We start from the raw sequence: 15,135 nt of genomic DNA, 5'->3' as shown, positions 1-15,135 counted from the left end.
CTGTGCAGACTGGAGAGCCCGTGGCACTCCGACATATGCTGGCATATACCAACGAAGTGGGAATGGGTGCCCCCAAGGCCACCTGAACTGGAGCTCCCTCTCCTTCTGGCGCCCGGTAAACACTGAGTTCAATATTAAGCTTCCAGCCATCCCAAATACCATGCTACACCTGAGAAATCACCAGAAGGAACAGTCAGTCCACAGCAGTAGAAAAGCCTGAAAAATCCCCTCATTAGAGCATATAAAACTCAAACGCGCTAAGGAAATAAACGATGTCTTCAGCTCCAATTAGCTCCTTCACACATCCAAGCTAAATACTGCTTCTGTCATTAACTCTGGAAGGCAAGTGGAATAAACTGTAAAGCCACCATTATCAGAATTGTGATACTCACTAAAAGTCCAGAGTTCAATGGATACAAAAGAGAAATTAAAAAATTGAATGGAAAAAAAATAGCATTTTTTCCCCACATTAAACACATCAGTTGTGCGTGCTTAAACTCATTAATTAGGTTCGTTTTCTTTCTTCATTTTCTGTCTTTTGCAAGTTGTAACACTGGAAGGCATCCATTCCTGCCATTAATTGATATTTTTTGATCATCTTTTTAAACTCCAGAGAAGAAACACAACCATCACCTGCACCAAGTTCTTGGTCTAGAAAGTAGTTACACTGCCTTCTTCTTCCAAGCCCTTTTTCTCCAACACCTACTTTTTATGCCATACTGTCAGGCCTGCCTTATAAAGTCTTCCATTTAGCTCCAAGCATAAAGCGTTATGGAATTTATGCCTAGCCAAAAGACGCAGTTTAAGTTCTCCTAATATCCAGCAAATTCCCTCCAGAGACCTAAAAACCAAAGAGAAGCCCAAGCCCTAAATAGCACCACTCCATCGATGAGCACATTACAGGAGTTGGCAAAATCTCTGCTGTGCCATGCCTGTTACCGCTCTTAATTAATTATCAGACTAAACGTGCTAATGAAAAACAGCAATAGCCTCATTTTATACACGGGAAGCCATCACTTATCTGCAATCACAGATACTTGAATAAGAACCTATTTCCACTTCTTCACACCCTCTCAAGATTTTTGTAACAAATAAACAAAAACTGCTCCACTTGTATAGGTTAACCTCAGACTGCATATACTGAACTGAGAAAAAGTAGAACAAGATAACCAGCGAGAAGCATCAAAAGTTCACCACTTACAGAACCCCCCACACTGATATTAACAAAAGGAGGCACGGAGAAAACCAAAGCCAACAGGAAGGGAAAGGCCAAATTTTGAGAAGGGAAATCTTACAAAAGTTGAAGAACGTAATACTTTCTCAGTCTATAAGGAGGAATAATCTGTAGGTTCCTCACTGTGCAGAGGAACACAAGACACAGTCAAGATCTCATCAGCTGGTAAAGAGAAGCAGGACAGTGAGAAAGTGTGTTTGCATGAGTACGTACACAAACTGTTTTAGCCGAGGAAGATACCCAACTTAGAGGCAAGGGAGCAGTTAAGGGTATTGGAAATCATAAATAAATAAAAAAATGAATTGCTAGAGTTGCCAGGTCTTGCTAGCCAACCTAAGATACTCTGTGGATCGTTACTATCATTACTAATCAATTACATAAGAAATTATTTCTTCCTCAAGTCCTTTGGTAGCATTTTCATGATTTGGTTTACATTACTGCCCATTTTTCATCCACTTACCTGTAGGCAGAATATTACCCTAGTCCTGCTGGGTGAAATGATTGCTTGCAACAATTCACAGCCTGCATTTTAGAAGGCAGCGATGAAAATTTTGAGTTTTGGCAGAAATGTTAACTGAAGACAGCTGGCACTAACTTTGACTTCACCTCTTATCATGCTGATCAGCAACCCCTTCCATTTTTCAGTGGTCTTCCATAATAATCACACTTCTGTAAAACTGGCTGTAAGAGTTCACTCTGCGTGCTACATCCCAGTGTATATACACAGGCAATGAAAACCCCAGCAGCTCCAGCTGGCAGCTGGGGCCAAGAAAAAGGAAGAAGGAAACCCAAACTTTTCCCACCTGAAATTCACACGCAATTTACAGCTGCTCTGCCTTAAAGAGGCTGCTGCTCACTAACTACAGCTTTTGTCACACAGGAAAATCTCACTTCTGCACCAGAAGAAAAATTCACTGGGGACAGTTTATAGATAATATATCCCGGGGCTCCAGAACTAAATGCAATCACTCCTATTAAATGCATTTTACTTGTTGGCACAACAGCCTCTCCCCGAACCTTGTTTTTAAAATAAACTCTCTTCATAGTATATCATTGAAAAAACATCATAAGCCTCTAAATGAATGCTGTCTGCATAAAAAGTAAATGTATATAGAAATTATTGAAGTCTAGACAGGCAATGGTTTCTCTTCCACTTCTTCAAAACCACTGAAAAGGGAAGCAGAAACAGCCCATTTTGCATTATCAGCAGACTTCCCAAGTTACAGTTCACATTACGGTGACAAGTCAAATTCTGTGATCTTCAATTCTTTAATATTCTCAAAGCAAAAGCAATGGGTGGGACAGAATCAGCGAGAATTAATGCATATATCAAAGAATCGAGTTAACGTCAAGCAGAAAAAATATTTTCTGTAATACTGCAAAGTATATTCCGTAGTATGCAAGCACCAGGGAAAATTCCACATAGCAAATTAAATTCAATTTGTTTGTTCTGTTTGGCTGTTTAATACTCAGTGCTGAAAGACAAAGAACCTGTCACTGCCTGACAGCATCACATAACTAGGAGGTTTGAGTTAAGAAATCCTCTTTTTGACTGTTATATGCTTATTTCAGCACGCAAGGCAAAAGAGCACACACAGCAAACTGCACATGTACTAGTGCCAACAGAAAATAACATCTGATGTTGAGGCAAGCAAGAACAGAAAGAATGCCTTTTATCATTACAGACTGCCCGTCAGTTCTTCATGAACATGTTTCTCATCCGTAGAAGAAATCAACCAATTTACAACCCCACACGTTGTTTTATTTGCTTGCTTGCTTAATACTCCTGTTCTTCCAATTACTACTCAAATTTCTCTTTTTCTGCTTTCAGGTCTGCACAGAACAACTGTGTAGGGCAGAAATGCCCACGTACCCAACCCAACTAAGCCTAGCTGCGCAGGTGAGATTTAGAACTTCAGGATTTGCACTGCTACTGTGCAAAGTGACACCTGTCTGCACATAGTGCTTGTTTTAACATTCCACTGCATTTTATTCTTCAAGAGCTACTTTTTGCGTGAATGTTTAATACCTCTCCCTCAACGTAAGCATCTAATGAGGTATAAAAGGCCCAACTCTGTTACGCTACATTTCGTAGCTCTATCTTTTTTTTTTATTTTTTTTTTGGTATTAGGAATACAACATTTAAAAGCATACCTGCAAGTTTACTTTCTTCAGATGGTGATTGTTAATTTATCTGAAGTTGGTTAAAAAAAAAACCAAACAATAAAAAACACCTTAGCATCCAGTATTTTCTAACTCATATCTACCTAGAACTCAATTACCATAAAAAATGACCTTTTAACACTTACTATGTAAGGGAAACCATCTTAAAAGCCATAGGTACACTTCAATACGTGCGTGTATCCACCAGCATACGCATCAGTACCGTGTTCCTTAACACTTTGCGGTGACTGAACGATTCATACTTGAATAGATTTGCCAAAACTGTTTCATTATTATGTCAAGCAGTGAGAGCTTCCAGTTTCACCTTCCTCTTTAACACCACCTAATAATGCAAGAGATGCTCAGTGATAGCACCGGGGTGTTCCTGTCTTTTTTCCTCCTCTCTTCCTGACCAATTGCTTTCACTCTACAAAGCTGTGTGCGTGACAGCTAACTCCCTTGATTACTCAACCACCTGTCATTTCACTGCTCCTTCAGGTGTCCGTAAGGATTCCCAGACAAAAACCATGAACAACCATGCAGGAACTAACTGCAGCTTGACAGCTCCCAGTGTTTGTACTCTTTGGATGCATCGAGGTTTGAGTGGCACAGCCAAGTCACAGAGCCACTAATGGCCTATGTCCTGTCGATTTGTCTAATCCCTTTCTGAACACATTTACACTATTAGGACACAGGGCTCTCTGGTCCTGTAACACAGCTGTAATTCAGTCCTGCACAGAGCATTTTCTTGTTTGCTGTGAAGACACTAACTCACGTTCTCAAATTCCACTAGAGAAAATCAAATTTCACTAGAGAAAAACATGCCAAGGGTTTTGAAGTACCTGGAATGCCCTGTGGTCACCTGGCTTTTAGTGGCCACTCAGCCACAAACATCTGCAGCCACTGAAAATAAGAGAAAATGTTTTCTCCTGGCTGTGTGCACTACCTGACAAATCAAACGATCCTCCAGCATAGAAAATATTTTCCATTCTGCTCAAGAGGACACAAGCAAGTAAAATAACAAAATGATAATGGAAACCATTTGAGGGGTTTCTTTAGCATTCTGTGACAGAACAACCAAAAAATCAGGCTTACGTTTTTCTTTTACATACAAGATGATCGTCTTGCAACAATCACCAACAGCACACACGTTTTAACTAGACATGGAACAACTTTACAAAGCTACGCCACTAATTCGTTTCTAAGCTTCAGGCTGATTTGGCTGCTCCACACATGACAGCCTCACTGCAAAGCCACTCAATAAATGAGGCTCTACAGCTGATGAAATACACTTTGATCACTGCCAGCGAGCAATCTTTGTCATCAGACAATCTTTAAATTCATTATTAAGGTCATTGAAGGGATTGCGATGACAGGGCACGCTGAAAAGTTGAACGGTTCAAAATTTAAGGTTCTTGTTCTTAAGCACTTGCATTTGCCAGCTAAAGAGGAGAAGAAATGTCACAGAGGAAACAGAACTGTAAGGTTTTGCTGTTTCCTCTAACAGTTACAGTTGCAGATCCTAGTAAGTGTATCACTACAGCAGACTTCCCAGGCAAATGTCTCTGTTCTGGGAGTTTGAGCAACCTCCTGGCTGAAAAGGAATAAAGTATAACAGCTCTCAGCAAGTGGCAGACCCGCAAATACTTGCAAGTTTGAAGGTGTGAAACCTCACCCCAACCTTTATCAAGGAGAAACCTCACCTGGCAGAGGCCTCCACCGCTTATACGAGACGACAGGGACATTTTGGTAAGGCGCATAACCTAGACCAGAGAGAAATAAAGATGCCCCAGCATCCCAGAAGAAGAAGGACAGAAGCATTTATTTATTTATTTATTTATTTTTAAAGCTGTGTGCACTGCCCAAAAATACTGTTTTTCTAGTGCTATTTTCACATGCTAGGCCTTCTAGGTCATGAGATATCCTCTAATTAGTTAGATGTGTTATCATCTTTTGCTGCTACTCTATCTACAGATTTCTAACGCTTATCAATATGCTGACTTGTTCTGAAGCCAAATTAATGAAAATAAATCTGTTTTTGAGCCTTGCATAAAACAAAAGAAAATGTGCTTCAGAATGACAAGCAAGAAAATATACCTCAAACATAAAACAATATTTGAAATATACTAAGATGTTTGAAAGAATTACCATAAAGAGACCCCCGCAGGAGAAAACATCATTTACTACCTGGTGAAACACACCAGGTAAGGAAGTGACAAATGCTCTGCAATGAGGCTGCTGGAGGGACAACTCCACATAACCCAAACAGCACAGTTGTCCAGCCAGTGGTGTGTACTGCAGAGACTCACTCCAAGGGACACGCGTGCTGATACTCACTGACATGCCAAATGAAGAATGGAAGTAGTGCTCGCACCACTGCATCAAACGCTTGCTTGCCTGGCACTCAGACTCCCCGTTAACTCACTGGTGGCAAATACAGCTTGGCTCAGACCTGTGAAAAGGGAGCTATTATTTCACTGACCGTAATCCTAAGCACTAGGATGGGATCTTCCACTTACTGGTTATATGGGAAAGACACTAAAAGCGATACATCCATTCCTTCTCCATTCTGTAATTCTTCATTGAAACATTAAATGGGTAGGCAGTAATTATCAATTGTTGCACTCCATAAATTGCAACAACAGAGGAGATCGAGAAACAGCAAGATCCCTTACTGCACTGCTATCGTGATGAGCAATCTCCAGGAATAAGACTGCTACAGTGTTCAACTACCCAGACATGACATGGGAAAAAAAAGATCTAAATACTTCATTTTTTCATGCCTTCATAACTTCAGGCAACATGCAAGCTGAAATCTTTCATCATTTAAACCAGGCGAGACTTTGTTGGGAAGCATGAACACAGACATTTGTAACAGCTTAAGTAAGCTTCAATCTTCAATTTAGTCCCCTCTAATCCATTTAATGTTTTAAAATTCAACTACAGAAGCGGTAAGCAGAAAAACTCAAAAGCCCCATCAAGAAGGTTTCGACACGCTTAGCACCAAGGCAGTTGCTAAGTCAGAAATGTTGTAGCGAACATTTCAACAGCAACATCCTACAGGCTTTTGGGATAGCAGACATGGCTTTATGAGTCCGGTCCCTTTACCTTTCCTTGGTGACCCCACAAAAACTCTGGGACCGCCGGCGGCACAGGTTACCCTTTACATGAAAAACTAAAGATCCAGTAGCCAGCCTACACACACCATTGAGATGCTGAAAAAGCTAATAATAAAGAGGGAAATAAACATCATCTGGAACATAAAATTAATCACTAGGAACCAATTCCCCTGCACAAACAAGGAGCTGAAAACAAGAGCATCTATAACCCTTGTGATAATGAGATAAGTCACATTGTGCCTGTACTTAGTAATAACTTAGAAAGCCTTTATATTCCGTTCCTTTTTTTTCCTCCTGTAAAAGCTTTGAGGGCCTGCCCTCTACCTGAGCACATCACACAAAGAAGAATCAAGAAAGACTACAGAATGGACATGAACTCACAGATGCTTACATCTTGAAGCATGCCACTTGGCTATAAATATTATTTACATAATCAACTTTTCATGCCTTTTAGTGCTGATTCTGAAATAGCAACAAAGTCAACAGCATATCAAACGGTTTCTGCAGTACCCTGGCCTAACTACAGCATTACAATGAACTCGTACCTTTTGTTTTGCACAGCAAACAGCCGTGGCGTTAAGATTCTGACGTACAAGGATATCCTGGAATGTGCTGGGAAGACTGCTGTCATTGGACTTGGACAGAACATCACCTGTACCTACCTACAACTACATATATGTACACACACACACAGCTTTTGAGATACAGGATAGTAAACTGGAGAGAACTTGGTGTTTCCACTGAGTTATCCAGTGTTTTGCATCAACTGTAATGAAGAGAATATTCTACCTTTAAAAAAACTGCATGATCCAACAGCTTTCCCTCCAAAAAAAGAGCAACAAAACTAAACGGTATATCCTGGAAAGGTAGTAGAGAACTTGTATTGAAGTCCTCTCACTTGGGAAAGAGCAAAGAGTTAAATAGGTTCAGAATTTTCCCTCTTAAACTCAGCATCAATTTCAAGATTACAGCGCATGTATGCATCTGCAACAGCACAATCAAGAAAGAATAGTCACCCAGGTAGTATTTCAGCTCAAGATACTTTTTTTTTTTTTTTTTTCCTGAATGAAACAGACTTCAGAGATGCCACTTTTAAGAAACTTCCTCATATGCGTGCCTGAAACCAAGCACCTGCACCACACACAGGCAGATGTTGATACAACATGAAGACCATTTTCACGTTCATTTTCAAGAACTTCAGCAAGCTCTATAGGAAGTTCACTCCCACATTTCTCCCATGGGTACAGACTAATGTTCTTGACTAAGACAATTTCGCAAGAAAAAAACACAATTCATTCAGAGCTAAGAGAATACTCCCCATCCCCAAACACGTCCTTCCCCGAACAAAGCAGAAGCGCACACAAGCCTAAAGTCTTTTTACCTGAGAGTCTACAGAAAATGTGACAGGTGTTTTCTGAGAGGCTAGCCCAAGCACTGGACAAGGGCACTAAGAAGTTTGTGATTAAATCACAATTTCAGCACTTCCCTGTCATTTTTACATCAGTTCCTTTCTCTCTGTGCTTTGCTTCCAGCTGTGAAATGGAAGGTAAAACCTCCCTCTCTTTTCCAAGTGCCCCATCTCATCTATGCTGACAATAAACTGTTTGAAACAGGTACAATTAGCTGATGTGACACCTAATTTGAAATCTGCCATTACAATATTACCTACAAATCCTTAATGACACTAAATGTCCTGCAAAAACTCTAGTAATCCCTCCAAATACCAGCAACCAAAAATCAGCAATTTCGATATTACGTCTTCTGCGGTGCTTGACATACTTCTCGCAGACATTTCTGTGGCTTGCTGGTGTGACATTATAAATTTACACATAAAAGATGAAGAACAACAAATGAAACCCTAAGAACAAAGTCTTCTCACCTCTGTTTCTTTTCCTAAGGAGTTTCATAAGCTAAGTGGAGCAGATCTCTATCCTGGCAATTGGATTTCAAATTCACCCAGCATATCATTGTCCCAAGGCAGACTACTCAATTGCCTTTTATGAAGGCATTTTAATAGATAATGATGCACAAAGAATATGCCTACTCGCTCACCAGGTATTTAACTGGCACAAAAGAGAAGCTTGGACAAAATAAAAACGGCACCAAAGAGTCGTCTTCTGCCCTTCCCATCTGTAAACACCAGCTTCCTCCTCTACACTTCAGGAGGAGGTGGGGCTGGGAAACACTGCTTTCAGAAGTTCCACCCTTCTTTACAGATGCACAGATTTCATTAATACTTAACTGGCGACATACTACATTAACTTACTCTGGTATTCATTGCTTTCCATCTGAGCTTGTCCCACGGAAAGTGACAGCTTAGGGCAACTACTCACAGATATTTCCTGCACCATGACACACCACTGCAGGACTTGAGTCTCTGTTTCACTGACCAGCTCATTTTAAAACAGCGAAATTCCAGCCAGTGTTTGTGTAAGCAGGGAAAGGTGACTGACAGCATCAGGCAGCTAACCAACACTTTCTCACACTTCTAAAATGTGGCAGCCAGACCAATGCTTACAGGCTCACTTATTTAAAGTGCTGGGGAAATCACTTCCAATTTTACCACTATCATCAACACTGCGAAGTCCTAGGCTTGGTGCATGGGTAAACAGGAAAGCTCTTCAAAATAAAATCCTTTTCCCTTAAAGTTCTGACGCCACTCTTGTTCGAGTGACCAAATCTTGACAGGTGCTCTGGAACAAGCACTGGGGAGACTCTTCGGACCAAGGTCTCCGCAACTGCAGAGATCTCAAGCAAGAGGGTGACTATCTCTTATCTCAACCAGATCCCCAGGCCATGCAGTTGGCTATTTTAACATGTAAATATTTGAGGACATTTAATGCACAGCAGTATTCAAAGGCTTGGGTGATAAAGAAGAGCTTTGTCCAAGCGACTGGAGCTCCAACAATAGATTCCGCTGAAGAATCTGCCCAGTCCCATTCTATCTGCCTAATTACTTACCTTTCTTGCAGGAACAGCATGTTATTAGGGTTTGCTGATTAAGATTTGAAGGCACTTTGAAGATTTATTGTGCTACACAACTGCTAATTATTATTTCTCAGACCCACACTGGGTTGGAAGGAAAACAGCTATGTGCCAATGTATTTCAGATCTGTCTCCTGTTCTACTTGTTCAAGTTAAAATACTTGCTTTGCTGTGCTTTTAAGTGAGTCAACTGATAAAATGCTGTGTGTTTCAACTTGCAGTCCTTTGGTGCGATACTTAACCTGTATTTCCAAGAAGCACATGGCTGAGAAATCCCCCTCTAAAGGAAAAACAGCAAAACAAGGCAGGCAAACACACCACCTTCCCTCCCACTGAATGGGCAAACGCAACACCGGTGCCCTGACAACTCCCCCAGGGGAAGGAATCTCCTCCCTCACCTAGGCTTCTGCACAGGGGGGCATGCAAAATAGCAACGCTATGCACAAGTTATCACGGCTGTAGATGTCCTGTTGCAGTGTTTATTAAGAATTCATCCATATCGTGGCACATTTGTACTTCCAGGGGTCTGTGAAGCTGTGAAACAAACTACTAAATCCCACCTTCTCCACACAGCCTGCCTCCCTGCTGAAAACACATGCTGTGCACTCAATCCTCCTTTCACACTCAGCCCATCCTCGTCCCCTGGATGCTTCCCAGTGCCACACACTCCTCCATCCACTTGAGTGTCCTCAAGCTTGTGGCTCTCAGCCTCCAGCTCTTCTCAACAACCGTGTCAGCACTATTAGACTTTTTTAATTAAGCTGTTCTAACAGCACTCTGTGATACAGCCTGTCTCCTCTTCCATCTGGTAACTTTTTAACCCCAATCCTCCAACGTGATTTGTATATTCAAAAGCATACCTTCCACTAAAAAATCTACAGATCACCCTAAAGCGGCTGAAATATAAACACAGACCCTTCGGTGCCTTACACACGTCAGGCTCAACTAGGCCACGCAAAGGCACATTTAAAGAAATACAAAGATATTAATGTACAAATACTTTCCCCATGGAGTTTATAATGCACCCTATGTATTCAGAGCAACAGTAAAAACAGAAAAGTATCAGTACAAAACCCCTTACATACACAAGGTTTGTTTTTTATCAGGCAACAGTGAGAGAAACATCTCATTACAGGGGGAATTCATGTACTTTCCTAGTCATCAGAGAAGACTGCTGGGTTAAATAATGAGTAACGAAACCCTACAGTCTAACTTCAGTGTATAATTTCTCTCTCGTTGTCGTTCTTTTCTTCCTTTAAAATAATGCTCACATATAAAGGCTGTTTATGGAGAGACACGCTTGCTGGTAGGAAAAGAGGCACTCCAGCTGCCATACAAATGCCCAGTGTGAAAGCTGAACAGATAGGCATGTTTGATAGTGCTAGGAGTGGTAGCAAAATCTTTTGTAACCGCGCTACCAAACAAAAGATTCTAAGACCAGATTTACTCTTTCCTCATCGGTACTTCTTGCACAAGAACCCCAAATGCTCACGTTGTTTTCCTACTTGTGTCTCTGTACTGGCTGATCCCAACTCTTGCCGAAACCTCTTTAAAACGTGTCTCAAGACATCCAGAGACGGACTGGCAGTGCCAGAAGAGGCCCAATGCTCAGGCTGACCACAGGCAGCGAGCCTTCTCCACAACCCTCACTCCACCAGCCTGCGCCCAAAGGAACGAGCTGGAATCAAGACACATTAAGGACTTACACGTTCAGTGCCGGCCTTCCCACCTGATGATCAGACCCCAAGGAAAGCTGTGGGCTCGGACCCAGGCCCACCAAACGTGCTCCTTTCCCTCTGAAGAGGCTTCATGCACCCGTGCGGGCTCCAGCCCCTGCTAGCTCCTTCCACGAGGGCTTCCAGCCTCCCTCCTCCTCATCCCGCGCCTCACTGAGGCGCCCAGACACGGATTCCCACAACCACCTTCACAGTTTCCCCGTCCCACACTCGCTTCACATCCCACCTCCAGAACCAAACCGGTTCCCAAACGTTTCCCCACCACGCGGGAGGGGTACGGGGGAGCAGCTCCCAGCGGCTCGCTATGAAGTCACCGCCTTTGTTGTTCCAAACGTGCAATTTGAGGAGCATGACACCATCTCCAGCAGGCGAAGAGATTACCCTGCGGTTTGCGGAGGTGGCCGCCGATTGCCGGGCGATAAGGAGCCAGCGAAACCTCCGCCGACCGGCAGGTTCAGCCCCGCTCCTGCCCCTCCGCAAGCGCTGGGGGAGCCACAAGCGACCCCTTGCCTTGCAGCGGGGCTGCCCCCCTTCCCGGCCCCTTTTCTCCTCCCGGGGCCCTCAAAGCGAGTGGGGCTGGGACTCGGAGCCCGCCGAGCTTTGTGCAGCCTTCCTCCTCCTCCTCCTCCTCGCGGGGGCCGCGCACTTACCGGCCGCCTTCAGGGCGTCGGAGGCGAGGAGCCCTCAGCAGCGCTGGCGGAGCCGTGCGGCCGGCGGCGGCGGGGAGGCAGCGGGGGGAGGCCGGCAGGGCGCAGCAGCAGCAGCAGCATCTCCTCCCGCGGCGCCCCGCTCCCTCACGGCGCTGAGGGGCGGGCACGGCCACGCTCCTCCCTTCTTCTTCTCCTCCTCCTCCTCCTCCTCCTCCTTCTCTTCTCCTCCCTTCAGCGCTGCCCGCCGCCGGCCGCCGCCCTCCTTCCCTCACGCCCCCGAGGCGGCGGGGAGCTGCTCGCACAGGCTCACGCAGGAGGTAACCTGAGGACTGGCGCAGCCGTGGCGCCGCTAACGGCAACCTGCGCTTGGCCCCAGCTGCCCTTCTCTGCCCCCCCCTCCTTTTTTATTTTTATTTTTTTTATATTTTTTAACACTTACCTCGGTTCTGGTCCATTAAATGGCAGCGTTGTTGCTCGACGCGTCCTGTAGGCTATGGGGGTAGCGAAGGGAAGGTGAAGGGAGGGAGCCGACCATCAGCTCCAGCATAGCTAAATTGGTCAAAAAAAAAAAAAAAAAAAAAAAAAAAAAAAATTAGGCCCAGTTTTCCAACATGGCCGTTACTTTTTTAGCACATCAGACATATTCTGGAGAGAAGGCCTGCTCGGGGAGGTGAAGTTCCCTCAGAAAGCTGCCTTCTTGACCTGTGCTGAGGGCGAGGTTGGTGGCTGGAGCCATCTTGGAGCGCCTCTGAGGTGCCTCATGGCGGGCTCCTCTCAGGTAGCGTGACAGACCAGCAGCTCAGGTGCCAAAAACACCCCCGTTTCACTTATTTCCCACCAACTTCTTTCAGAATGATGGTCAAGAGGAGGTGTTTATTTTTCTCCTGAGACATTTGTGTGGAAATGATTACTTGAGAGCAAATAAAATGCTTTGCCGTGAGTGTTTCATCATTAAGTACAAATTCCTTTGTGCTAACGGCAGTATTAAGGGTTCAATATGAAAGTGAGTCTGCCATAAGTAATAGTGTCACTGACTTTGTGTAAGTCATAATAAATGTAAGAATGAATGGTAGAGCTAATTAACATTTTAAGAGACTACAGTAATCTGAGATGTTAGTTATGTAATTTAAATACTGTTTTCTTGTAATACAAGTTTCTTAAGTTGATAACTATCTATTTACATTTTAAGGTGAACTCACTATATTGTTACACACCTCACTAACAAGAAGAAAGCTCATTTTGGTCTCTACATTTATACATTTCTACAGCAAGGGCCCACCTCCTCATTCTACGGGTTAGTCTCTTACCAAGAGATTTTTTATTTTTATTTTTTAAAGGATGTTGATGATCTGCAGTAGATTTTATCCCCAAACCCTGCTTCTGTGCTTCAGGTCAATTTATAGCTGATAAGTTACTATATAATCTTTTTTTACCTTGTTTTAAAATGGGGCATAGAAAGGTCTCTTTGTAGGGAAATGTTTTTTTTGCAAAGACACATTATTGCTTGGGGTAAATGTAATGAGTTAGACAGGACTTACAGATGCGTTAAAGCCCAGCCTACGTAATAAGGCAATATTACCTTCTTGTACTACAATGTCTCTGAATAAAGCAGCCTCCTCCCCCAAAAGTCACCTCTCTTAAAAGACTGCAAATTTGATTGTAATTTACTTTCCTCTAAACAAGATTTAGTTCTTTGTTCTTTATCCTACTAATAAGCATCTGTTTGGGACACTGTTTTCCTTAGCCTTGTAAATGCGTGTGAATACCTTAACGATTATCTCATTAGACTATTTAATTTTTTTTTTTTTAATTAACTATCTCGAACAAGGAAACTTGGAGCTTAGGATCAATGGAAAATATGATTTCCATCTTTACCTACTATGCATTTTACAGGGATGCAAATACAGGAAAAGCGTTGCTGTAGCTTTAGAGACTTCTTATATCACTGACTAAAAGAAAGACGACACATTGTGCACAAAGACTGATGCCTTGGACTGTCTCCACTTTGGAAAAACGCAATGGCTTTTGTCAGGGTGGTATTTCTGTCATTTATTGTGAACGCTATGTATATTTACCGGGAAGACTGACAATGCCAGCACTTAACTTAATAGATTCCAGAGCGTGACTTTTTCCTTAGCTGTTCAGAGGAAGTTTCCATGCTAGCCACATCTACAAAACTTTAACTTCTGCACAGAGTGTCTGGCAAATAAATATACTCCAATTATTCCACCTCAAACCCTTGCATCATTTACTCAGTGCTTTTGCATAGCATAGTACATCATTGCCTAGAAAAAAAGATGCCAAATCACATTATTTGTTCTTCTTGTTGAAACCTCCTTAATAAACAGGTGTGCCTTTCTATATGTCTCAACTGGGGGAGTCAAGAGCACCTCCATGTTCCTGGTTTGGGACATGTCTGGCCACACCTTGGCTATGTATCAGGACAAAACCTGTACCTAAACCAGCACCCTCCCTTAATCTCATGCTCATGGGTAACTGGGGAGTCAAAAATTGTTTAGCATGCTCCAGTGTACTTTTAAAGGTCAGTTTAGAGGAAGACTAAGTCTAACCATGCACATTTTGCAACTAACAAAAACTGTTTAAAGAAAAAGGAAAGCCTAACTGAGCTGCATCTTAGGGCAATTCACACACAAGTTCTTGGTCAGCAAAGCACCTTCTTTTTTACTTAGACTCTGTGATGTGTTGTCCTTGCAGTATCGGAAAGATCCTAAACAACTGAAATGAGTGGCTGAGAAAGAAGCAGCAAAAAGAAATACATACAAGAAAGATTAAATCTCTGAGAAGGATCAAGATTTAAGTGCAGTGAATGTCTGGGATTTTCAAAAGTGACAATTAATTCTGGGCGTCTCCCAGTTCTGGTGCCCAAACAGGAACCTATTTTCCAAAAGCACTCAACAATGGTGTCTGAAGTTTGGCAGCTTCATGCACAAATCCCTTTCAAAATGTTAGCCATTTTTATATTCTTCAGCTAAATGACAATCAAGGGACAGAGCTACAAACATCTGATGAGGCTGAGTGCCACTGTGAGAAAGAAAGTGATTTTGGCTCCTTACCTGTAATGAAACCTTTCTTGTAGGCAGATTCCAAAGAGATTTCAAGTGTGCTCACAGGCTCTACGGCAGTACAATTGCAGAAAAGAGACCTGAAACATATTTGGGATTATAGTTACGTATGTACCAGCTAAGAAAAAAAATAGATTTTACTAGGAAAATCTCTCCTATGGTAAG

General features: G+C 42.7%; 1 protein-coding gene across 8 annotated transcripts in view; it reads right to left on the bottom strand.

The window, feature by feature from the left end:
- Positions 1-15,135, bottom strand: part of PTPN13 (protein tyrosine phosphatase non-receptor type 13) — a 136,260-nt gene that overhangs the window by 97,154 nt on the left and 23,971 nt on the right. For 7 of the 8 annotated variants that reach the window (XM_032187307.1, XM_032187308.1, XM_032187310.1 and 4 more), the window contains 2 exons: positions 14,962-15,050; positions 12,327-12,436 (listed from right to left, as the gene is read on the bottom strand). In XM_032187307.1, coding sequence (XP_032043198.1) covers positions 12,327-12,342 — 16 coding nt within the window. In that variant the 5' untranslated portion in view covers positions 12,343-12,436; positions 14,962-15,050. Of the gene's footprint in view, positions 1-11,887; positions 11,962-12,326; positions 12,437-14,961; positions 15,051-15,135 lie in introns of those variants that run through there. The other variant, XM_032187312.1, reaches the window with a different exon arrangement.

This window comes from Aythya fuligula, chromosome 4 (genome assembly GCF_009819795.1).
Source record: "Aythya fuligula isolate bAytFul2 chromosome 4, bAytFul2.pri, whole genome shotgun sequence".
NCBI classification, from domain to species: domain Eukaryota; kingdom Metazoa; phylum Chordata; class Aves; order Anseriformes; family Anatidae; genus Aythya; species Aythya fuligula.
Note: the sequence above shows the minus strand (reverse complement) of the source record. Positions and strands in the feature narration are given on the sequence as shown.